The sequence below is a fragment of the Punica granatum genome, chromosome 6, assembly GCF_007655135.1.
Source record: "Punica granatum isolate Tunisia-2019 chromosome 6, ASM765513v2, whole genome shotgun sequence".
NCBI classification, from domain to species: Eukaryota; Viridiplantae; Streptophyta; class Magnoliopsida; order Myrtales; family Lythraceae; genus Punica; species Punica granatum.
In genome coordinates, this window is record NC_045132.1 from 14,298,738 (window position 1) to 14,324,634 (window position 25,897).

The 25,897-nt window shown below is 39.5% G+C and overlaps 2 protein-coding genes across 2 annotated transcripts; both read right to left on the reverse strand.

The window, feature by feature from the left end:
* Window positions 1-2,682: 2,682 nt before the first annotated feature.
* On the reverse strand, window positions 2,683-4,509 carry LOC116209964 (probable inactive patatin-like protein 9). Its single transcript, XM_031543736.1, has 2 exons — window positions 3,217-4,509; window positions 2,683-3,073 (listed from the first exon to the last, which is right to left on the reverse strand). The coding sequence occupies exons 1-2, from the start codon at window positions 4,165-4,167 to the stop codon at window positions 2,870-2,872; spliced, it is 1,155 nt and encodes a 384-aa protein (XP_031399596.1). The 5' UTR covers window positions 4,168-4,509; the 3' UTR covers window positions 2,683-2,869.
* A 13,498-nt stretch (window positions 4,510-18,007) lies between these two features.
* On the reverse strand, window positions 18,008-22,926 carry LOC116211835 (cyclin-P3-1). The gene is made up of 3 exons (XM_031546363.1): window positions 22,691-22,926; window positions 19,270-19,681; window positions 18,008-18,737 (listed from the first exon to the last, which is right to left on the reverse strand). The coding sequence occupies exons 2-3, from the start codon at window positions 19,668-19,670 to the stop codon at window positions 18,473-18,475; spliced, it is 666 nt and encodes a 221-aa protein (XP_031402223.1). The 5' UTR covers window positions 19,671-19,681; window positions 22,691-22,926; the 3' UTR covers window positions 18,008-18,472.
* Window positions 22,927-25,897: the final 2,971 nt, after the last annotated feature.

Genomic DNA, 25,897 nt, shown 5'->3' on the forward strand with positions numbered 1-25,897 from the left:
TCATATGATGAGAAAATAGAGAGACAAAAATATGATAGCGAGAGTGAGGTCGTCCGCGACAAAACATTTCATTTTTTTTCCATTTTTATTTCTTAAAAATTTTCAAAATAATTTTTTTAGATAAATTATGTGGGCCCAATCAGCCAATCTTTGTACACCGTGGCACTATTAAGTGCACGTTGGCATTTTCCATTAAAATTAATAGGAAAATTGGCATCATACCAATAGTGATAACGAATCGAAAGTTAGCGTATTTCCATACAAAGGAAAATAATTCATGCCAAAAATAGAAAAAAAAAATTAAAAGATTCGTGTTTTTTTTTAGTTTACCCTTTTATAAAAAAAAAAACTTTATTAACAATTAAAAAATCACATTTATAACTGTTTTAACTAATTCGTTTCCATAAAAAATTATAAATTCACCCAATAACCATGTTTTTATTGCTACATCCCCTCTTATATAGCTCAATAAACTTCCCCTCTCAACAACCCACATTCCCCTAGCATACATCCGCGAGAAAAGAAAAAAAGCTATTGGCCCCAAATAGATGCCCCTTAAGAAGCCATTTTATTCCTAAAATTTATAAAGTAGTTTTACTTATTTTAGTGATCTATTATGTATGGTATAGTTTATTTTTTATGGTAGATCATTATTAATTTTTAGAAAAAATTATTATTATTTTGATGTATATTATTTTTATTAATTTTTTATATTACTACACGTAGTGCGTGTATATTTTCATCTGTGCATATGAACAGGAAAGAAAATACTTAAATAAGCAATTAAATATATAGAAATCATAATAAAGACAATTGAGAAATAACATGTATAGGATAATCCCTGAAATCATATGGAAGAAGGAGAAAAAAAAAAAAAGGGACGCGTAGCAACATGACATCACCATGGAGCCGTAATGATTGTTTAGTTAATTAAATACTCGCGATCAACTGAAGCACTAAACATTAAAAAAAAATACTACACACTTGAACTAAAATATTAAATGTGTCATCATAATAGTTGTAGTCTATCTCTTAGTTCAGTAGTTCTTACTGAGGAATTTTATATACGGGACATTTAGACTAACGTGATTCATATAAGATACTTCTTGTGCTGAAAGAATTTACTGGGCACGAAACGCGCAAAAAAAATTGTATTAAAAAATTTCTCTTGTTCGAAGCTGTTGAAATAAAGTACAAAAAGACTGATTCAATAGTTTCGCTAAAAAAAATGACAAAAGAGGCAGAAAAATCAACCAGGAAATCATAGAATTTCCGTAAATTTCTTATATGAGCTTTTTATATTATAAAATGTGTTGCTATTTGATTGATTGATAACGGATTGACGGTGGAAATAACTCAAGCCAATCATAAAACCTCGTGAAGATGTGATATATTTGCATATATTCCAGTAAAAGCGATATATAATGCCACAGTTAAAGAAATTACTCTGGTTCGTTTCGTTTCCATAAACAACTTCCTTCCAGAATTATTATCAAACCAAAAAACAAAGCTGACTTTTCTAAATTCTTTCATCTGTTTGGCCAAAATTCTCTTCTCGAAGAGTTACTGCGCAGTTGCAGAAATTCAGGCTTCCCATTTCTACGTGTATTCACCTCAGCAAAGTTCTTGCCTTTGAGCTGGACAAATCACATTCATATATATCATTAATTAACAGTTTCCTATTAAACCATTACGGTAAATTTCACGGTTAATCCTAGTTAGTACATTTGTAAAAAACCACCTCTTCATTTTAAAATAGGTCTAAGTCGGAGATACATAGGGGCCTCTTTGTATATATGAAGACACCAAATGAATCAAATAATGACAGCTATCTCACTAGTTGGTGTAGTGATCACTGGTGAGACCCCCGGCTAAAGAGCAGGATTTGGGATCTCAAATCCTAGGTCTTATCTTAGGGACACAAGCTGCCTTGCCAATCGCCGCTCATCGACGATTTTAATGATGACCGAAAACCTCTTTGATGGAGCTGGTGGCCGTCGTGCTCCCACCCTTAGAATGAGAGTGATCTTGATCATTATTATTTGCTTTCTTTTTTAGATTCTTTCTTTTATTATCATTTCAAATTAAAGAATATATATATCACGTCAATGAAGATGCGCAACATAGTGTCAAGTAAGCTGCTATTTCTGCAGCCGCTGATGTTGATTTTGCCAAAGAAGATAGTTTTGGGTTCTTTCCTTTTCCCGTAAGACGTTGTGGGTTCCCCTCAAGTAAATCAGGTCGACCCCTTTTTTGTTTCCGCTTTAAAGAAAGTGAAGCTTGCTCATTTAATTTAATATCAATTCTCATAACCAATAAAAGTGTTGGTTGAGTGGTAAGTAACTCATCCCCGTAAGGAGGAGAACGCAAGTTCGAACCCCAAAAAGCGCACTTGTTGGGATAAAGAATAACGTTTAATGCTCGATCTCCCAACTGGATTAGTCAGATCCCACTAGGCTCTGAATACCATGGTACACACCGAAAAAAAATATATCAACTCTCATACATGACTAAGTTTCCCATGGCAAGCTCCGGTCATATAAAGTTACCTGACTTGAACGATTCTTAAATAATCTTATCTCATCACATAGTATTGACCAATTGTTTAAGATGTAGTAATAAATTTTTTTTTTTGGTGAATGATGTAGTAACTTAATGAAGTTAGAGTTAATCTTGCAGGAATCTTATCCAACTGATCTTCTAGGGCACGAGAGGGACCATAGCCCTTTTTTTATTTTTTTTGGGGGTCAACTTCTTAGCTATGAACTTCACTAAGATACAACAAGAAATTACAAAACACCAAAAAGGAATAAACAAAAAAAGAAAAGGCAAAAAACCTAGGAAACTGAGTTACAAAGACAAGCATAAACTAACGACCGTCAGCGAGAGGGCTGACGGCGGCTTCCTTGCATGGGCTCGGCGGAAGGCTGCTGCTCCTCGAGGACGACGCGATCAGCCGCTGCGCAAACGACTCGATCCGCTGGCCGTTAGTCTCCGACAGTAGACGCTTCCCGCCAAACGGCAGCGTCTCCACTCCTCTCTCCTTCAACACATCTTCCTCCATCCCATTTGCCTGCACAATTGCGCCGTCAGTAACGGAATAAAAAAATTGCTCAGTAAATAATTTCCTCGAATCGATGCCTGCACTGTTCACAAGGTTCGAAGAACAGCAAAAAATAATAAAAAACAAAATAAAAGACAATCTCATTTAATTACCTGAATCCTAACATAGTCCGTGCGGTTCCAACAGAAAGCGTTGCCCAACATCTGGTCCACGGTCTCCGACACTCCGTCAAGCACGATATCCACCACCGACGACGGCGAGCACTCGCCGTCGTGGCGGAGCTTGATGCTCCTGCTGGCCGGTCCCGTCGGCGGCCCGTTCCCGAGGGACAGCACCAGGAGGTCCTCCACGCCGTTTACGGAGGGGAAGTCGCGCTTGTTGTGGATCACGTGAGTGACGGCCGCGGCGGTCGGGTTGTTCATGACGAGGCCACCGTCGACGGCCGTGCAGGTGGTCTTCCCGTCGACGGAGGACAGGGCGAACGGCTTGAATCTGCCGGGGGTGGCGGACGTGGCGCGGCAGACCTTCCAGAGCTCGAAGTCGAAGCTCGGGGACTCGGACGCGTCGGCGCGGGAGAACACGAAGGGGGCGGACGTCTTGAGGTCGAAGCAAGGGACTAGGAGGGGCCGGCACGTGTCCTTGAGAGTGAGGCTCCGGCCGTCGTCCTGCCGGGTGAAGACTTCCTTGAGGACCTTGTCCATGCTCTTGCCGGAGAGTCTGCCTCGGCGGCGGCAGCGGAGGAGGCCGCCGATCCCGACCTTGAAGAGCTCGGAGTTGCGCTCGGCGATCAGGTCGACCGCGGCCCTGGCGGTGAAGAGGGGTCGGCCGGAGGAGTCGGCGGCGCAGAGCATGGCCGCGAGGACGCCGCCGGTGCCGGTGCCGGTGACGATGTCGAAGAAATCGACGAGATTGGCGTGGGGGTCGCCGGTGCGGAGGCGGATCTGGTCCTCGAGGTGGATGAGGGAGGCAGCGGCGACAATGCAGGTGGTGGTACCGCCGCCGTCGATGCTGAGGACGCGGGTCTTGCGGGAAGAGTCGCAGTGGGAGAGCCACTTGTGCTCGAGCTTCGTGAAGATCTCGAGCGTGACCTTGCTGAGCTCCATTGCCCCGCGCCTCTGTGATCTCTGACTGTCGTCGGTCCGGTCCCCCTTCCCTTCCCTCCTAGTCCTATGATCCTGTCAGAAAGAAGCTATAAGAGAGAGAGAGAGAGCGATGGGTCGTGGCTGGCAGCACCTTCACGATTTGCAGCTGAAGGGAATTAATGGCGGACCGGGAGAGATCAGAATTCAAGGGGGGGAATGCAATGCAGCAAACGGAAACGCAGCCACGCGCTCTCTCTCTAAAAACTCACACTCACTTACACTGAAAGAGAGAGAGTGGGGGCAGTGGTTGTTGAAGAGAGTTAAAAGCGGGAGTGAAGTGACGGGGGTAGGGAGGCCCGTGGGGGTGGGGCAGTTATATATAGGTGCAAGAGGCTTTTGGCTTTTCTCTTGGCTGCGTCCTGTCCTGTCCGGCCCTAACTCTCCCCTGAACTTTCATCTTAGACCCTGAACTTTGCTCACTCTTGCAATCTTCTCCTCATAGTACCTCCTCTGTTATTTTTTTATTTTATTATATGTTCGTATTACTAGTTACTACTACTATTCGGAGTAGCTAAATCACCGGTCTGCATTAGTCACGGTTCAACTCAGAACGTAATGAAGTTAAGATACTACGTAGGTGCGGTGTTCGGGGTGGTCATCCTTCTGAATGTTGAAAAAATGGTATGTAATTTTGATTTCTCTCTTGTGCTATTAAGATTAGTCAAAATTGTTCAGAATGAAATTGTTTATCATTTGCTCTTCTACTTACAAGGACAAAGGTTGTGGGTATAATACAAGATAGAACAAAATAAAAAAGGCTATTAGTGAGCATTATTCGAAGTTTTCACCGATAATAATTGAATTTGGGACTTACTTTCTACTAAACTAATTCTCATTCGATGTGCATTTCTTTTATGACCTTCTCATTGGGCTGAGCTCTTCGCTTCTCTTAGGAGAAATACATTCTTCTCTTAAGAAAAATATGTTTTTTTTTCCCTAGGTGAAAGGTTATATAGATCTCTTTAATGACCCAAGATCAAAGGACCGTCGCATGTTAAATTTCCGACTTTTGCAACAAACATGATGGCCTGCCCCGTGATGTTGTTCCACAACAACTCTACTGGTGCTAATGTCCGCATCACGTGGTTTAGGCATATTATCACAATGAATAGTACAAAACAAAGCTAGCACGAATGAAACAGGGAGAGTCAATAGATCTATAAATTCTCTCGTCGGAACCAAACAGTACCATGCTGTCAAAATGTTTCAGAACGGGCCGGGGCACAAAACATTGGGCTGGGGCTGCCAGCGAATCCTAAATTAATTTTATATTAGCCCAAATTTATCATTTTTATTGAAAACGATGATGAATCGTAATGTCACACGTTTTGTTTGTTTAATAATCGAAAGGTTTCGGGTTCGACTCTCGTTGGTGGAGTTACCCATACACCAATATTACTTATTAGAATTTCTATTTCATCGTACTAAACTCATGTACTTCCCTTATAATCGAAAAAATTGTGATTTCATTATATTTTATTTTTTTCTAGATGAGATGAGCATCCTCAAGCTCGCTAGTCTAGTTTAATCTCGTTCCAGTATTGGCTTGAAACTGTACTTCCGAGTGTCTAATGAATTTCGAGCACGTACAAGTAATGTCCATCTCAAAAGCTCAATTTATTGTTACAGCACATTGTCGTTACTAATTTATTAGTCATTTCGGTTTAATTGACTAAACAACAATGGGACGATTATTTTATTGGAATATTAGTCTTTTTTTCTTTTTGTTTTTACTGCGGGGTGGTTGGAGGGAGTTACGTGGAAGTGAGGCGCTGCCCCGTGCACGTGCTCCCGAGCAGTGGAGAGTAGAATATTATAACAAGCGTAGCGTACTCATCGACTTAGGGGAAGGGAAGGCGACAATCCCGGCCTCGCTTCCCCGGCTCGGCGTGCTGCGCTGCTTCCCCCTCCATCCCTTCCTTCCTTCTCATTTATTTATTTTTTATCTTAATGATATTCTTTTTTTTTCTTCATTAGATGCGACTGCACTGCTACTGCTAGGCTTCTTTTCTTTTGGTATCACCTGCACAATGCGATTTTTAATATAGACATGTCATTTTGCAACGTCAGAAGCAATTTCTTATGAGTGCTAGCGAACGTGCCCGTGATGGATCCAGAATTTGGAATCAAAGGGACAAAGTCTCGAGGAATCGAATAGGAAAATTCGTTTTTCCCCAACTTTGGAGGGCGAATACGACGAATTTCATTGGAGGCTATTGCCCCTCAGCCCCCATCTTAGTCCACTCCCAGTCATTAGATCTTAAAATATACAATCCATTTGTAGTCCCACCGTGTACAGTTTGCGATCATTTATTATATTTTCATTTGTATACTGTCACTACTCTATTAATTGAACTTCATAATAAAAAAATGTGGTATCCACACTATGCGTGGTTTGATATAATTTTTATTTTCTATTAAGATCCCTACAAATGTCTAATACTTTTCGTAATATTAAAGTATGTATAAATTATTTTTTGGGTAAATTATATATAAATATTATTTTATAGAGTTAAAAGGTTTTTCTAATGAACAAGAAATAATAAAATTAATAAATAAAAATAGAAATGGTAAGTGGAGAGATGCAAAAGATTTACGTGAAAAAAGAGAGTAGAGAAAGGACCAGAGGAAGTTGAAAGTGTTTTTGCGAAAATGGCTTTTTTTTGTCTTATAAATTGTAAAAATGTCGAATCAATTCTATCTGTTTGCTCTGTAATACACTTGTAATATGTTCCATAATCGACCGCAACGTAGCTATTGACGTAGACTTGACAAGGTCATGACACTATCAATTTTGATCATGTGCAAATTTCTTATTAGATGAAATTTAAAATTTGAATGAAAAATAAAAATAAACAGATAAACTAAATTATTTTTTAAGAAGAAAGGGAAGGGACCAAATTCCCGCCACCCCTCCCTCCTGCCAACCTCGTCGATCCAATCAGGTCACAGATAGGGAGGGGTGGCCGAAGGGGGGAGCCCCCCGCCCCCTTCTCCCCGATCTGGTCCTCCCCTCGCCCCTCTCTATATTAAAATAGAGGGAGAAGGGGAGGGAAGGACCAGATGCGGGAAAAGGAGGGGGCAACCCACCTTCCTAGCAACCTTGCATAGCTGCAAAATAGAGCAATGGAGAGGAAAGGCACCCCAAGATAAGATGGTGATGTTGTCCTCGTAGTCTGGTCGTTTGTCAATACTTTTCTCCACTCGAGATGAATGGTTTGTAGCACCCATCAAAGCGGCTAGACGCTCGCTAGCCAATGCATCTCCAACTTGTGTTCGATTGTCTTACTGTGGGACGTTTTCTCTATATTTTTGTTCAGCTCCTCTTCACCGTGGGTTGAAGAAGCCACTGTTGCAAGTCGTTTCGTTTGAGCGTGTGCCAACACTGACATACAAATCAGTGCACTGGTGGGCCCTACCAAGCGTGCCGGAAAGTTATTCCGCCTAAAATGTGTAGTGGGTCAATTTCTGGCACACATGCATGGCAAGATTAGAGAGTCAGGAGTGCCAGGGTGCAGTCCCAAGCAATGGCGAAACTACCAACCGTCCTCACCGGCTTATAACATAGTGCCACAGTCTTTGGGGTCCATAGGTATAAGCAGCAACTGGATTTCGGTTTGATTATATATTGGATGTGGTCGTATGCATGTTGGAAATGTTCAGACGATGAAGTGGTCACAAGGGTTAGACCACCGAAGTTCTCCCAACATGTGCGCAACGTATGCTTGAAAATATGGGGGACATGGCCGGTCAAGTAGCCGGCGCCAGATATCACAGCTTGGCTGCTAGAAGAAGCGAAAGGTATGGATCGCTCGGCTAAAGCAGTCGAAAGGTAGAAGTTCAGCCCGAAAGCCAAGATGAATGTAATTAAAATGTCAGCACCCCATTTTGGCTCACTGGTTCAGGCAATGCCTATCAACAACAATTCAGACTACGACTTGAGCATCGATACAGAAGAGGGCTCGACGGAGCAGCAAATTGCTATTCATTCTCAAGTTAACAGAAATAGGCGGATGATTTAAGCATACGACAAAAGAACATACAGAATCATCTAGCGACATACAGAGCAAAAAGGGAGCCCAGACAACATCCAAACCGGTGTTTTCAGAATACATCGCCGACAGTGTTATTTTATGCTGGTTCGCTCAACCATCAGAAGATAGTCAATATTGGACTTTAAAAATCCCTTGCAATACCAAACAGATAAAAAGTGTCTTCAAATACATTTCGTAGATCATTTGCTCTATACAGAGCAATTTCCACGATACAGAAAACTTTTCAGTGAAAGTCCGAAGATGCCAGTTCACCTGAAAAAAGTTAATTCCCGATGTTAGATACAGTCATATCCCGCAATTCTACAGATCACAAGCATTGCTTCAGATTGTCTCTCGGAAGTCACATAGACTCCTCGAATGACTCCCAAGCGACAGAACAAACATACATTTCAACGGAAAACCATATCCGGAGACTAGTCTGATAGAACATCGGCAAACGAAGTTAGCCATGTATTGTCCCGAAAACTACAGCGGACAGACGTAATTGGGCAAATCAGATTTCAGAAACCCTTTCAGTTTCCCGAATGACCTCCGAAAAGTAGAAAAGATCGTTTTTAATGGAAATTCATAACCGGAAGTCCTTTTCGCGAAAACTTGACGCCGGATGATTGACCAACCCAGTGCTACTTATCCCGACGCTCAATGTGAAATCCTCAGACGGAATCCCACAATCCATCTAGGCTCTCATAACAGTGCTTTTAGAGTTTCAGATGCAATTTTTCAATCATTTGGGGTCTGTTCTCAACGAACAGAGATCGCAACGATCTCCGGATCATCCAAGCAACTCATAAAGCATTCTGAGAAATCCAGCTTCGGACTCCTAGGACGTCTCCGGCTTTACATTTGCAATACCTGCTTAAGGGTCAATTATTTGGTCTGATTGACAATGCACGTCAAAATGACCAACACGGAATGTAGACACGAGATGCGCATTCAAAAACGGCTAACTTTGCTCTGATCGCCTGAAATGAGCAAAACCGGCTTCCGAGCCCAAAAACCACACGAACATTCTTTTGGGCAAAATGGATGATTTTGGGCTCGTTTGAACCGTTTTCGCACGCACAATGACAGAACCTCGAAGACGCAATCAATCGAGACCCGAACTTCGTCCCAAACTTCCCTCAAGGCCCGTGGGACCCACGGCTTGCCCTAGGGCAACCGTAACCCTCCATGACCATCACTTCCCTTTGGCTTCTTCTTCCAAGCCAACTTGCCCTTATCTCCTTCAAAATATCAAGTGCACAATTCAGTTCTACACTCCACCTTCATCAATGCTCCTATCTCTTCTTCATTAATGCAATGGAAGAAGATTTGTCTTCACTTTTCCTTAAACAAACCGCCCAAGCCTTAAGCATGCCTCTAATTGCACTTTTCTTCACTTAATTGTCATTAAGCTTAGCCTATATATACTTTCTATGTCATTAAGCTAATTACAACTTACTTCATGCCATCTCTCTAGAATTTCTCACTCTTCAAAAGCTCTCAACTCCCTCAAGAAAACCGCAGCCCATAGCTTAGCAAAAACCAAGCAAAACCCTCAAGACTTAAGTCGGAATCATGGTATTCACCATCCCGGCTTAAATCCAAACTTCATATCCCACATGTTTTCGACCCCCTCTATCCATTTCTGAACTTATATTTTAAGTTTGAAGCCTCCAACCCATCGGAACAGCCTACCACTGAACCGAACAGGATTTTGGTCCTTCTCGGGTCAAAAATACCCACCCAGGTTTCAAGCCTTTCCAGGCTGGTTTGAGCTATCAAAACCCATCAAACACCTCCCCACACAACCCTAGGGTGTCAAGGAGTCGAGAAATCCAAGAAAAACCCGCTGGTTTTAACCCAGCACGAAGAAACAGCCCGATTGCCCAGTCATGTTTGATTTTCTGACTGTCCTTGCGATTTTCCTTGCAGATCGGGTCGATCCGAGACTCTTTTCACCAAACGACCACCACAGTTACCTCCGGAGGTCAGTTAGGAGTCGGGAGCCACTAACCTTGCCTCAAAATTCCATCGGGAACCACCGTAGCGATGTCCGACTAGCAAACTGCCCAGTCGGGTCTGTTTCCTGGACATGCTCTATTTTCCGTAATCTTTGCAAGGCTATACGGGTCAACCCGATAACTTTGGGACCAAGGGACCGCCACCACCACCTAGGAGGGTTCCTTGGCTATCCAGAACAGGGGTGAACCTGCTAGAAAATCGATCGAAACAAGCCGAACCGGCCTGCTCCTTCCCGGGTGCCCAGTCGGGTCTGTTCACTTTCCATTCGGGTCTGTAGCGCCTATTCAGGTCTGTTCAAGCCAAAACAACCCAAACCCGACCCATTAATGGTCCAACCCGACTTCTTACGGTCTCATCCCGCATCCTGAAACCAGGTATAACTATTCTCGACCTAGAGGAGTTAAAACTTTTACATTTTTATTGTGTTTGTGGTTATAAGGGGTTTTAAGCATGATTTAATTCTAAGATTTAATTTTTATGCAACTGTCGAGTTATATTATGCATGTTTATCATCATATTACATGTTAGCATGTCGGGAAGTGTTTAAATCGGAGTCGAGGAAATCATTCCGACCGGGAAAAACCAAAGGGGCTCTCGGGTTTGTCTCCAAGGGAGATAACCGAAATCTATTTTGGGCTTTTCGGGTCAACAATGATTTCATTGCCCCGATTTAAGTCGTCTCCCGAGTTTTTATGCTTTTACTACATCCATGAAGCCGGTATCGTTTTATCGATTCCATAAATAACGTGTTTGTGCATGTTTGTATGTTTAAATGCGTTTTTCAAACTCATGGCGATACCGACTTTGTTAAATACGTGTTATTTATCGTGTTTAACATTTTGAGCATGCGAGAAATAGTCGAAATCGGGTTAAAGAGAATGCTTGAAACCAGAAAGAGGTCAAGGAAACCCACGGCTATTCCCAAGAGGAAAGAGCCGAGAGTCTTTTGACCTTATCTGGGTCAAGAACGGTCTCTTTACTTCAATGAAATCCATTTCTCGGATTTTGTGCAAATTACAATTTCAATATCATCGCAAATCCCGCATTAAAATGTCTTTTAGAATGTTGTTTTTCCAAACAAAATGCATGGATTCGGAAGTTGATGACTCTTTAGGGGCCATTTAGGTTCTTAGGATATTTTGGTCATTTTGATCAAATTATCCTCGACCTTTCTGGAACCCTCTTGGTCGCCGAGTCACGAATCGTTTTCATTAAATTAAGCTTTTCGGGTACTCAGACTCCATTCAGTGGATCAATTCATGATCTATCTTATTGTCTGTAACCCGCACATTTACTGCATTCAACAATAATGTACAAACAATAAATTCACCAACAGGTTAATCGGGACACTCACATAATTAAATCCACTTGGCATTGATAAGTTTGCATGAATTGACAATTAACTGATAATTCGCGTCGATGAGTTGTCAAATGATGTTAATGCCATTTTCAAAACTTGTCTATTTCAAAATTCGAGACGCGTAGTCCGATGTAGCACGGACAACTAGAAAGGACTTGTGTATATCGACTTGAGTTTTTACCTGATTTCAGGTAACTCAGGTCATGATACAAAATATCTTTCTAGATCACTTCCGGCTAGATCGACCGATTCTTTGGCTTTTTTGGGTTTCTTGCATAACCATGGACGATCTAGGGAATTGGTCGACACAGGCTATAGGTCGAAGTGGCCCACACTGCGATGTTTCCCTTTTTTGAAAACAATTTTCAAGTAAAGGGCAAAATCGTCTTTTCACAAATTAGTGACACCCCTAGGGTTAGCTTGACAGAAACATTACAATATCATAATAAGAATAGGCTACCTGTTCAGGTGCAGGTTTATCTGCAAAGTCTTTTCTTATCTAATTGATGAGTTTATGTCATCCTATCGTAGACTCGGGTAACTAGAATGGTTATCTCTGTCACAAAACATGCAAAATGCTGATTAATCATTCAATCGACCTAACCAAACATTAGACAATGGTTAGGGGAACTCTAGATTCCAAATCTAGAGTCAAAACATGAGTTTAGCTAATTTAGTGAAATTTCAGTGTCACAATACAGAACAATTTTAAAAGTAATCCACACACAAAGGACTTGACTACAGACACCATGTCTGTCAAGTCCTTGAAACAAAGCTAAATGCAAAAATGTTTTGCACGAGTTTGTCTGTTTAACATATGGCATTTGTTTGCAAAAATACCCATGGGTTAATAATTTATTAATCCACGTACATTTGGCAATAACAAATACATTGTCTGTTATATGCATTTTGTTCATTATTTTTCTGCTATTATTTGTCCATGCGAGTCGAGTCCGACCCATAGGACGCATTGCACTTAGGGTTCAACGCCCTAACCATCAGTCATGAGGTCCAACACCCAATTCACTGAGAGCGCATGTTGAATTTATGTTTTTTTTTTCGATTTTTTCCTGAACTCAAGGCGAGTCGAAGTGGAATAATAACCAAACGCTAACTTACTGGGATTCAATCATTTGTAATTTTTATTCATTGTTTTCTAGAGCATTGTAAGGATTTTACTTTATACATTCATTCTGTAAGAATCCCAGTCGATGAGCGAACAATCCGAGAGTCGAATTAATCGAATCGGTCCAATGCTTGCCCCGACAAGAGTAATCCCAAGATTTTGCGATTCCAGTTCACGTAGGAATGCAAACATAATAGTTTGATGAACTGTAATGCAAGATAGTGAATTGAGTCCCTGACATACGGGCTTACTTCTCTCTCAGCTACTCAATAGACATTGTTTAATTCACCGAATTTTTTGTGTCAAAACGTGTAAGCTGAGCACAGCTTAATTTACGCAGTAAATGAAATAAAATTGCAAGTCTAGCAAACAAGAGTACCGAAAGGGCGTGCGGGATATAGGCTCTCACGTAACGTGAACCCCCGAACTCAGATATTTCGGTTCCGCACAGACCAATGCCTTAGCAAAACTAGGTGTATCACTACCCCTAGATCCGAGTAACTTACCGGCCCTCGACTTTCATGTCGTAAAATGGTAAGTGGTGACTCTTTCTCACGCGTGTTCATCACGCATCTCCGGGAAGATGGACACTCCCAAGCCGCGTGATCCAAAAGCGCGCATGCAGGCCCCGACAAGAGTTCACATTCGGGTCCGTACATAAAAGAATCAACCCTAAAGATGAAATCAAAGTGCAAACTAATCTTGCCCGAAAGCGAGGGATGGTGGAAGGAAATCAAGGAAACCAAGGGCTCCAGTAGCAATTATAAAGTATGTTAGGTAAGGTATGTAAATGCAAGTGCACGTAATGTAGAGATGCATGTAATGCAGATATGAAAGGGTGCGCGAAACGAAAAGAATAGTGCTGAAAAGGTAGTGTTGTGTATTGAAGATGTCTGTCATTTAAAGATATGAGGCGTTGAGCTAGTTTGTGTATTTGTCGCAGAGAGCTTTACAATGAGTGTCTCTTCTTGCTTTTATAGACCCGAGTGTAGGATGGTCCATTATTCCAAGATTCGGCCTTATTCGAACATTAAAAAAAAAAAAAGCAATCAACTAATCTACCAATTGCCTTAACTACTCGCTAAAACTAGGAAAGATATATCATGCTAGCTACAAAGAGGGAAATTGCCTAACATTGATCAATTTGCCAGCCTTCAAACAAGCTGTATCCCTTGCCTTTACACGCACATCCAACCTATCTAGGAAAGAATATAGTCAATTTCCTTGTGTGAGCTCCTGACCTCGTGCGTCCAGTTATGCCATGTCCGGTTTGATTTTGCTATGGAAAGGTTCCCCAGTTGCCATGTAGAATCGCCATCTCCATGTATGAACGGGTCTAGGTTCGTGTGTCGATCTCGTCTTAGAAAGCATTGGGATCCTTTCCTTATGAAAGCTAGAGAAAGCTCTCAGCTGATTGCAGTTTGATCAGCCTAGCTAGAAGTTTCCATAATGGCTGTCCAAGTCGGGTGATGTTACGGTGTATCGGGCTGGGTTCAAGAATTTGACCATAGGCCGCCTCCTTGCTAGGCTCTTTTGTCTGTCCAATGCGTCATGTCGTGTTGTGGACCTCTAGTTAGGCCCAAAATGACCAATGAAGCTCAAACATAAGTCACATGGTCACGGGCTCCGCAACCTACGTTAGGTGTGAAAATTAGGTGTAAACGTAGTCATATTATAAAAGTAGGGGTTACAGGCAGTATTTATTAAATTGTAGGGGATGTGCTCAAAATTTACCTAAATTTTTAATTTAAAATTGTGCATAAGATACATCATAGGCTATAAATTAATTAGAGCTATATTGTACTTCAATCATAATACAACCACTCATGATCTAGATCTTATTAGTAAATAATCCTAGCATTGTATATTTTCTGTATATTGCTGATCCTAATTAAAATCAATATGTATATACTTATTGTAGATAATTAATTGAAATATATTTGATGATGAATTATGCAAGCGGATCGCTTGCAATTTGGGGGCAGAAAATATATTATAAGGAGGTCATAGGGCTTTGAAACTTGTGAGTGTGAGAGAGTTGACTGATTAGTCCAAGAAATCAAAGATTTGTTGACTCCCCACCAGTCAACATGTGAACATGTGTAACAGCTGTCCAGAAATATGAACGATACTTCATATATATAATATACATATATATATATATATACTAGTTATTTGAGGCACGGATTTATTAAATAAAATTTATTTCACAGAGTCAAATTAATATTGAAGATTAATTCAATTCAGGCGCTTTTTATTTATGTGCATCAAGAAATGTGAATATGGTATATTCTCTGAAATGAATTTAACTAAAATAATGTTAAAATACTGGGATTCATAATCAACTAATTATAATATTATGTCAATTAACAAAATTAATATCTCACATTCAATAAATAAAAAAATTTGAAAAAGGAAGCTTCAGGTAACTATTATAAATCATGATGAGGTTTTAACATATATACCTAGATATATACATGTTTGAAAAAAAATGTATTTATGATTATATAAATATTTACCCCCATTAATCATATAGGAGTAAAACTTATATATGTTGATAGACATATAGATATGATGAAAATTTTTAAAATAATTGACTATATTTTTTATTTAAATCCCAGGGTTGAATCTTTTTAATATTTATCCCTATTAACTACATCAGAGTAAAACTGATATATGTTGATATATACATGATGAAATTTTTATAAACAATTGACTATAATTGCTGGGATGGACGAGGCTGCCAAGGATAGTGTAGACATCATGTCCATATCCATCGGCCGTGGCGTTCAATATAACCTTCCCTTTCGCTTTCACGATGTTAGTGCACTTAGTATTCTACCTGCCGCATTTCGCGCAATGGAGAAGGGCTCGTGTCTGCGGCGGCTGGGAATATTGGCCCGGAATCAGGGGACAGTATATAATGGAGCTCCATGGATTATGACAGTCGGTGCGTCGAGTGTGGACCATGATTTCCCAGCATACGTCGTACTCGACCATGGGCAGAAATTCACAGGGTCATCCTTGTATAGGAGCAGTGCAGGGATTACTAAGCCGGTTGGCGTTGTTTACAACAATGGAATTGAAGGGACAGGCCAATTGCCCCGCTTCTGCAATAGAAGCACGCTTGATCCCATCGCAGTCAAGGGAAAAGTGGTTTTGTGCGACATGGTCCCAGAGTTGAAAAAACAGCTCTTTACCGAAGGAAATTGCTGTTTTTGAAGCTAGAGTAGGGATGATCGCCATGACAGAGGAGGGTGGTGATGCGGGTCTTATGGCAGATGCTCTTATGCTCGTACCATCTCAGATAACTGGAAGTACGGCCGGCAATGCAATCAAGAAATATATGTTGTCCAACCCTAACCCTGACAGTTCAAGTGAGTTTTGGTGCATATCGACTTAAAAGGCTGGTCCCAGTCGTAGCGAGTTTTAGCTCAAGAGGCCCTAACTTGCCATGTCCACGGCTATTGAAGCCTGATCTTATTGCTCCAGGTGGTAATATTATGGCTGCATGGCCAAGTGATGTTTTTCCTACTCCCTTTCCACGTGATAAAAGGAGGACTTGGTTCAATATCTTTTCAGGCGTGTAACTTGCCTTAGTTACTTCTTTCTACTTTGCAAAAATTCAGTTACGAATTATGCTCGAACACTACGTGCTACATATTATTATGCACGGGTACTACTCATGCCGCCAGCGATAATGTATTGATGTGCCCAGTTTCATTGATGCATGTGCACGATGTTACAGGCACTTCCATGGCATGCCCCCATGTTAGCGGGCTCGCTGCATTGTTGAGAGCAGCTCATCCCGATTGGAGCACAAGCGCGATCAAGTCTGCTCCGATGACCACTGCTCATGTCCACAACAATTACGGACAGCTCATCAGCGACAGTGCTAACAACTTAGCCGCCGGACCGCTTGCCATGGGCGCTGGTCATGTGAACCCTAGACGGGGGCCATGTCCCCCGGCCTAGTTTATGACCTCACCGCTGATGACTATCTAACATTTACGTGCAGTCTCAACTACACAGCAGAGGAGGTACAGAGGATTGTGCATAACTCTAGCATGAGATGCTCGAAAAAATTCACTGACCCAGGTGAGCTGAACTACCCATCATTCGTCGTCTTAATGGCGGTAAACAGAACTGTGTTGGGCAGCTCACCAATGTAGGGAAGCCCGGGTCTGCCTACTGGGTGCCTGTCATGGCCCCAACCTCTGTGACCTTGAAGGCAGAGCCCAAGAGGTTGGCTTTTGGACCGGTCGGGGATAAGAAGAAATACACGGTGACATTCATAGTTACCAGTACCGACATAGATATGAAGCATGGTTCCATTACATGGAAAAACAGAGCACAGAGTGAGAAGCCCAGTACTCTTTCTCTCGGAATGACGGTTCCGTTACCGGTACCGACATAAATGATGGGTCTCATATCATGACGATGTACTGAATGGATTATGCTTCATAGTCGTGTAAGTCTAAGAATAACGATCAATGTGATATATCCTTGGCCGTTTGAGGAAGAAAATTCACCTCTAAGCGATTGTCATTAAATATGAAAGGTGATTGATTCAAGCTTTTTTTATTGCGACAGAAGTCTGTGGTCGCTGTGAACATCCGAAGCACAAGTCTCTGATTCTTGCTCGTGTCGTACATTATAGTAGGAAATATTTACAGTAGAGCATGAATCTTCAGATTTGCATATCCTAAAGGTGCAATGCATATCCTAAAACCCTAAAATTCTTGCTCGATGAATTCACCGCTTTTGAACTTGGGGCATTCTTCTTAATTAATTCCAATTTTTTATCTTCAAAAAAAGAAAAGAAAAAAGAGGAAAAATAAAAGAAGCTATATCGACTGTTTTCGAACTTTCTAGGCGATAATTTCAATTTTTAAAATTTGGAATGATAGTCGAGATCAAAAAATAATTTTCTGGATAATGTTAATCCTTTTATTTTTCTGAACAGGACGGTAATTTCAAAATATTTTTCAAATATCTGATCGTTGCGATAAAAATTCGAAAATAATCAAGCAATTTCGATCGGACGTGTTTCGAGGACCCGATGTCAATTCTAGTCACAATTTGAACTCTCTTAACACAAATTGGATTTTTCACTGAGCCGAATGTTTTTCGGATTTGCCAATTTCAAAACATACATTCGGGAAGAAAAAACACACAAATTCGACCACCTCACGCTTGAATTGGTACTTTTCACGTAACTTTTGCTTCATATAAAATGCACGACTACCAACTTCATTGCACATAATACATCACATACATTCATTCGTTCGCCGAGTTCGGAAGTTCCAGAAGATAAATATAAATCTTTCCTCCATTGTGTCCAAGCATACATGATCTACATACATACATAGATACAAATCAAGGTCAAAAAACCTGGATAGCTTATCCTTCATAATCCCTTGAACCAAAATGACAAAAAACCCAATTGCGTGGTCTTAAAATTGCAGCATCAACCAAAAATCAAAAACCTATATATCAAGGACTTCTAATCTACCCTGTCCAAGGAAATGTGAAAGTACAATTTTGCCATTCAGACACTCGGCATCATGGGAATGACGAGAAAATCTAACTTGCCAGATGGGTGGGTCAATGCAACCGATTAATGATGGTTCGGTATCCGTACATCGAGGGGTGCACACCGTGGAGGCAAGTTTTATTTCATTACGGACGACCAACAAAATATCTTCTTTATCCTAATCTTCATCTGGCAACTGTGGAGGCACAAGTGGATTCATCACTGGCAGTAGCAGACCAATTCTGTTTTACCCTACAGGCCCTAATCGGCCTCTCAATAGGGAGCCCTTCAGAAGAAGCTCCTTTCTCCAGCTGCAGACAGTATGATCTAAATGTGTCTACGCTGACATAAAGCCTGAAATTGATTCCGAATAGGAACTTCATCTCCAGCCGGTTGAGCTCAAATGTGCTTACTCCTCCTACCTTCGCATAGTATGCGTTATTAAAGAATCTGCCACAACCATGCAACAAATAATGAATATTTGATTGACAGGAGAAGACCACTTAAGCATGACAAGCTCCCCTAACATTACTTAAAAAGATTATTTTTCCTAGCAAAATTGATGAGCATGGGGGAAAAGATTTGAGGTCCTGTTGATCGGCAAAAGAGAAATGCGATCTCTAATATGATTATTTGCATATGGTATGTTTAAAAGAATAAAAGCGTGCTTGATCCAACTTTGCAAGATAATCTTATCATGAAGAATATTAACTATAACATCCTTTCCCTATTCTTTTCATAAATCAAAATGAGAGAAACAGAAGAATTGGCCAAAAACAAAATACACCCATGTGCCTCCTTACATTTTCCGAAACTCTTTAGAGCAATCCATCAAATCCCACGAATACATTTTCACAATTAAATGGACTGAACAATATAAGAGTTCACGTGTTTAGAAAAGACTAAAATTCAAAGACTTGCTTATAGGATTAAAGACGAGGTTAAATGCAACTACGAGATTTCATGGGATGTGAGTACTTACGCGTCATCAATAAATTTTGCTGCTACCATAATACTTGTTATCAAAAGCCGATGGACATTCAGAGAAGTCAAGTGACCATCAGTTCCTTTAAGGAATCTATCCACGTAAACTTGTGCAATGACGAAACACGATGGGCTGCAACCAAAGTACTTGAATACCCGATCGATGTAATGGCGAATGCTCAAAGTTGGCGCTCTCATACCGTGGAATACAGTAAAAGTGTTCTTAATTTGTGCTGTCTCCAGTAGCCTCTCATTCTTTTGCACAGATATTTCAAGGAATGAAGAGAGGAGGGTTATGACCTGAGGAGATCCAATAACTTTTTTGCCCAAATCCATAAGGCCCAATGAGAGGTGAATGTCTGAGGTTAGGTCATCCACGTCAGATGCCAAAGTCCCCATTCCAAGACTTTCTGCAAGATAATATAGGCAATTGTCAAGAAGCATTTCATTACCAGCTATTGTAACAAATGCATCATGAGCATCATGGAAAATTTGAGCAGTTATATGCCCATAAGTTATTCCCCTCTGGATCGGATTTTGTATGTTAAAGCTAAAGAGAGCATAATCATATATTAAGAACTTATGTTTTTGGTAGTAAAATAAATTCAAACATGAAATGTCAGACAAAAAGCTAATCACAGCCTCCAAGCAACAACTAGTTATAGCTCAAAGGGGGAAATGCCACCAGAAGTCAAGCTGTTACAATCATTACTGAGTGCTGCATTCTTCTCCGTGCCAGAAACTGCCATGATCTCTATTAAACCATTATCCTATTATAAACATCTTTTATTCTTTTGTTTAAACTTCATTGCCATGATGCAGAGCCATGTTGAAAACCTGTCTCTATAAAGTTTACGCATTTGTCTCAAAGCAAAGTGAGAGACCTAGACATCTAAATTCTCGTCATTGTTAGCATGCTAAGATGACCCAGAATAAAATTTATTTCATGCACGTTGATGAGGAAAAATTGTCACTTGGAAGAAAGAATGCTGAGTTCTCTCCAATCAATTGCCGAATCCAACTGAAAGCTCATACCATGAATTTGGACACTCAAGAACTTCATGAGAGTGATGGTTGCGCAGATCCAGCTCACTGGTTACTAGCTATATTTGGAGGAACAACTTTCTTTAAATGCCTATGAAAGCGAGTTCATACAAGACGCAAACATGTCTGGAGATACCCAGGGATGGGAGCGAAGAAAAGGAAAATATGCATGAAGCAGCCAACATAGCTAGGGTAACAGAAGTTTTTTTTTCATACAACTGCTCCAACTCCTATTCACATCAATATTTTATAATCATACATACTTCCTAGACCCTGCTGCAGGAAGGAAAGTTTTTTCTTTAGTCTCCCTCATGACCTGTGTTGGAGAATGGACGAGAAGTCGCCTTCACGGAACACTTGCCCATATTGTCAAAGAAAGGATTCTCAGTGCTATGATACGTTATCTTAATTGCAGCTGTGTGCTTATTTGTCCCAAATATTTGTCCACGGCTTTACTTTATTTGGCCTCAACTTATTTCACAGATTTTCCAGGACAATGAATTTCAACTTTCCACTTTTTGGTTAGCAAACTACTAAACTCATCTGCAATCATTTTTATCAAATAGATAAATTTTAGAAAATGACATATCTAAAATTTTCAGTCAAAAATTTTGGGAAACAACCTAGGCTGGCTAAGACAGTTCACCACTCAGCCAATAATAGAGGGAGACTGAACTATCTCTAATCAGATTGAACTCCAGCAAAATGGTCGGCTAAGGCCACCATAGTCATCAGAAGATGCTGGAGATGTCTGAAGTGTCAGGATCCCCACTAGGGACGAGGTTGATGGCATTGAGCACCTTGAAACCAAGAACTGGTTGGGAACCCACAGTGAGCTTGCTCCTAACCAATCTGGCTTGAAGAGGGTTGAGACAGCTTAATGCCAGCAATCAGCTGACTGTTTTGCCAAATTTAAGTAGTAGATGGCAGTAGCAGCAGTGGTTGGAGGTGGCAAGCTGTGGTGCAGCAGTCTTGCGCAAACTTCACTATCCAAACATGATTTTCTTCTCGTTATTTTTGCATCAACAAATATAAGAAAAATGAACTACTTTCAAGGAATTTTGTCCCTGCTGATTATTGCTTGCTGGAAAACAAATTTAGCGAAACAAAAATCCCTAAGTCCTTGAAGATGGCTGCAGTGCCTGTCTCCCTCGAGGAATTCGAGAGGTCATCAACACAGCAAATATGAGCATCTTGGGCTGACAGTTGTCTTATATAGTTAGGTTCTCCTCTTCCATCAATTAGAGAACTTGCAAATCCAGCTCGATTAATAAACGTGGCAATCTCATGTAGCGTCGCTCCCGACTCTTGAGGCAGAAATCATGGTTTAGGACAGGGAAAACAGTTACGAAGGAACAAGAATGCACAACAGAACCTCAGACTGATCGAGAACACGAGAATGGAGATTACTTATTCGGAGGAGGAACCCAGCACTCCAGAAGTAAAGGGCAAATACATAGAGGCCAAAAAAGTGGCTAGATTTACTGAGTCAAGAACTACAGTTACGAAGGAACAAGAATGCATAACAGAACCTTAGACTGATCTAGAACACGACGATGGAGACTACTTCGGAGCAGGAGCCCAAAGAACAGAGCAAATACATAAAGTCGAACAAAGTACCTAAATTTATCAAGTAAAGAAGTAAAGCACTATAAGCACTATTTAGCCGGTTTGTCACAAAGACAAGAGGGAAAAGAAACAAGAAGAATGAGCAAGGAAAGCAAAGAAGAAAATACTGAAATTCACATCAATAAGGATGTAATTTCGTAGATCATTCGACATAGTTGCCTTCATCACTGGACATACTCAAACCAAAAACCAATATAAATATATATATATATATATGTATATATTGTGGGTTTTTCTCCTCTCCCTTACTTATGCACAGCATAAACCCATTCATTAGCAGTTTTCTTAATGAAAAGCTTCCAACCATTAATGAATTCCCTCATTGGGAGAGAAATCATCGTGTGGGTCGGGTGGGTGTTTCTCAAAATTCTCCTCTGCAATGCTTCATCATGTCAGATCTCATGGCCTTAGCAGATGATGAAAGCAGAAGAACAGCAAAACTAAAGTATCCAAGAAGCTCCCATTGAACTAGATCTAGCCAAATTTAACCAGAAAGAAGACAACAGACCCACCGAAGCAACCAAACATGGAAGTAATTAACCCCAACAGGAAAAACCGAATAACCCGAACATGAGTGGAAAGGGGAAACCGAGGCCACGTGCAAGTTCAGGATCAAGATTCATTCAAGTAACAGAGAAGAAGAAATTCGCCACAGCTCTAAGCACTGACTTCGCGGCGAGCAACAGTAGCTCAAGAGCAATAGCAGCCAAAAAAAAAAAAGAGTATTACAGAGAAGGGGGGCTTACATGTTCTTGAGAGCTCTGCTTCTTCTAGCTGTTGCAGTTACAGGTCTACATGATATGGTGATAAACCAGAAGAAGATAAGCTGGGAGTTGGGGGCAGATGGAGATGGAGAAGAAGAGAGGAATCAGAGAGGTGCCATTAGAGAGAGCTCACAATCCCTCTCAACCCTTCCCTTCCAGACCACCCCGTCTCTCTCTCTCTCTCTCTCTCTCCCTCACAATTTTCCCACCGAAAAGAAAAGACTTGACAAAGAAAGAGGAGGTTGGTTGTTTGCCTTTTTCAATAATTAATTAACATAATTTATTTATAATACAATACGTTTATATCTCTCCCTATATATGTATATATCTCGTCACATGGATTGGAACACTGCCCCTTTTGCCCTAATGCTCCTTTTTCTATTTTTTTGCTTTATTGGATAGAAAATAAAAATTTACGCTCCACTTGTTTTTCGGATAATAATTTAATTTTACTCAATTCAACTCTATTCTTTAATAAATTTAATAATATAATTATTAATATTTTATTTTTTATATTTTAATAATAATTTATTATTCATATTTTTAAAAATTATTTTTAAAATTAAATTATTAATAATAAATTGATCATCTACCATGCATCAAACTACCTTTCATTTTTTTTATAATTTTCCTTTTTCCTTGCTCAGTAACTTTACGCGGAAGATGGTGTCGGCGGTGCGGTGACCATATTCTTTGTTGATAATATAAAAAAGGGTCGGGGTGGGCCCGGGCGAAATTCTTGCCCAATTCGGTGGTTCATGATTTGGAGCCCCACTCACTCATACTAAAGGAACGAAAAAAGAATATTTCTTTCTTTCTTCACTTGGATCTGAAGTAACCGAATCAAAGCAAAATTCCAAAATCTTTTTCTTTCGAAAATTTTCTAATCTATTGGAACCCATTAAATCCGCACCGGAAATAAAAACCATAAAATTCACTATTGAAATAGTTAGCAGATTCAATATGAACTTGTATTAATAGAAGTTTATTAGACTTTCGAATATTAAATGGTGCACGAAAAATCATAATAGTGGAGAAGAGAATTTGGTGTAATCATATCACCCTGTGGATTCGATTCTAACCAACATTTGCTTTTTCCTTATCTATTCTTGGTTGTTTGGATTGATTTAAAGTTTTTTTAGGTGGCGTTTAAAATTTAGATTTGATTTTAACATGACTTTGATTGTGATTTTACGGAGTATTTGGTCAAACTTGCGGGCCCGCATTCATTTGAGAATATTGTAATTATGGAGTTGTATTAAAATGGAGTGGTGTAAATATTTATGGGTGGGGCCCATTATTTTGACTTTAATGAGTGTAATTTGTTTTGTTATGGGTAGAGTTAAAATTCTAAAATCAAATCTAAATTTCAAAGGGGCAGTGGCCGTTTGGATTCAGAGTTAAAGTTACTTTGATTTTGATTTTGATTTTGATTGTAGAAAAAGACAAATGAGATGTAGTTATAAATTTGACTTGGGAAACGTGTGTTTTTGTTGTGTAGTGTGTTGAGTTAAAGTTAAAGATAAAGTTAAAATCAAATTTCGGGAAAACAAACGGAGAATTCCTAAGACTACTCAAACTTTACATCATCAATTATACTGTTTAGAGAGAATGTTTACCCGGGAAACCGATTTTCATAATTTCTCTCCGTAAAAAGAACCCGCGGGTCGAGAGAGAGATTTCCCATCTCAACAGATTGTATTTTTAGGTTACAAAGGTGGGCCCACCTTTATAATGTGAAAATGTCAATATATTCCCTATTATACTCACTTCTCACCTTGGGATACCATTGTGATATTGTATTACCATTCATACGAGTCTTAAGTCTTAAAGTCGTAGTTTTAAAAAATAAAATAAAATATCAAAATTTATTTTATGATATTATTACTTTACCATTAATTGGTCACATCTATCTTTCTATAAAACCAATCAAAATATATAAACAAGTATAAATTTAAGCAACTAAGCTTATTAATCTTTGTTTATATCTATATAAATTAATCATTATAACAAACAAAATTAGTCTAATAAATAAAGATGGTCGCTATTATTACGAATTCATTCTTTTTTCATATTTTTAGTAATTAAATGGTCACTGTATGAAAAGTTCTTCATAATAACATATTAAATTTTGCTTGTAGGGAGTTGATTTTTTTATCGCATAAGTTTTTAATCTTATTGATAACACATTGATTTTCTTATACATAATATTCTCTATAATAACATATGGAATGCTTTACTGATAGAAGACTATTTTTTATAAAAAAAAAATTCTACACATTAAGAGAAAATGATTTTTTCAAATATATAAAATCTTTTAGAAATTCAGAAAATGTGTAGCATAGCAAATACATTGATCTTCTTATGAGAATATTTCTTTGTAATCATAGATTTAATGAAAGGCAAGTTATTCAGTTCTAACATTCTCATTTTGAACTAGATATCTATTAGTTTACCGATAGTTTATATTTTTTTTTTGGGAAAATTACAAAAAAAAACCCAAGTTTTGTAAAATATCTCAGTTTTGTCCTAAATTTTGTTTTGTAACAAAAAAAATCATAAGTTTTCTAAAATGTCTCAAAAATGACCTCCGTTATAACTTCCGTCAATTTTTGCCTACGTGTGACTTACGTGGACTGTTAAAGGGACCCACTAGCCTACGTGTGACCTACCATCAGCAGCAAAAATTGACGGAAGTTATAACGGAGGTCATTTTTGAGACATTTTAGAAAACTTATGGTTTTTTTTGTTACAAAACAAAATTTAGGACAAAATTGAGATATTTTACAAAATTTGGATTTTTTTTTTTGTAATTTACCCTTTTTTTATGAAATCATTTTTTGGGTGAATTATGGAGACGAAACCTCATTATGAATTTTTTTAAAGTTATATTTACAATACATTCTTATTTATTAAACTTTCATAAAGATATTTACAATCCTATCCCTATTTTTGCCTCATAATCAAGTGTGTGTATATATTATTTTTATTTTTATTTTTTCCAATAAATTAATATAAACCTCATTTATGGTAATATTCTCACCACTCTTAACATTCCAAGTAATCTAACAATTTGCAAACCAAACCCCTTTAGGTCCCCTAAATTTTTTTTTTTTGAGGAAAAAACCATAGTGGCATATAGGTGAGCTCTATGAAGAGCAGATGCCATCTCAACCTAGACAAGCCGGT

Coding starts and splice junctions, on each gene's coding strand:
- LOC116211835 (XM_031546363.1), bottom strand. CDS start 19,670: ATGGGGACTTTGGCATCTGACGTGGATGACCTAACCTCAGACATTCAC. Junction 18,738..19,269: donor GCAAAATTTATTGATGACGC/GTAAGTACTCAC, acceptor TGGTTGTGGCAG/ATTCTTTAATAACGCATACT.
- LOC116209964 (XM_031543736.1), bottom strand. CDS start 4,167: ATGGAGCTCAGCAAGGTCACGCTCGAGATCTTCACGAAGCTCGAGCAC. Junction 3,074..3,216: donor CGGACTATGTTAGGATTCAG/GTAATTAAATGA, acceptor GCAATTGTGCAG/GCAAATGGGATGGAGGAAGA.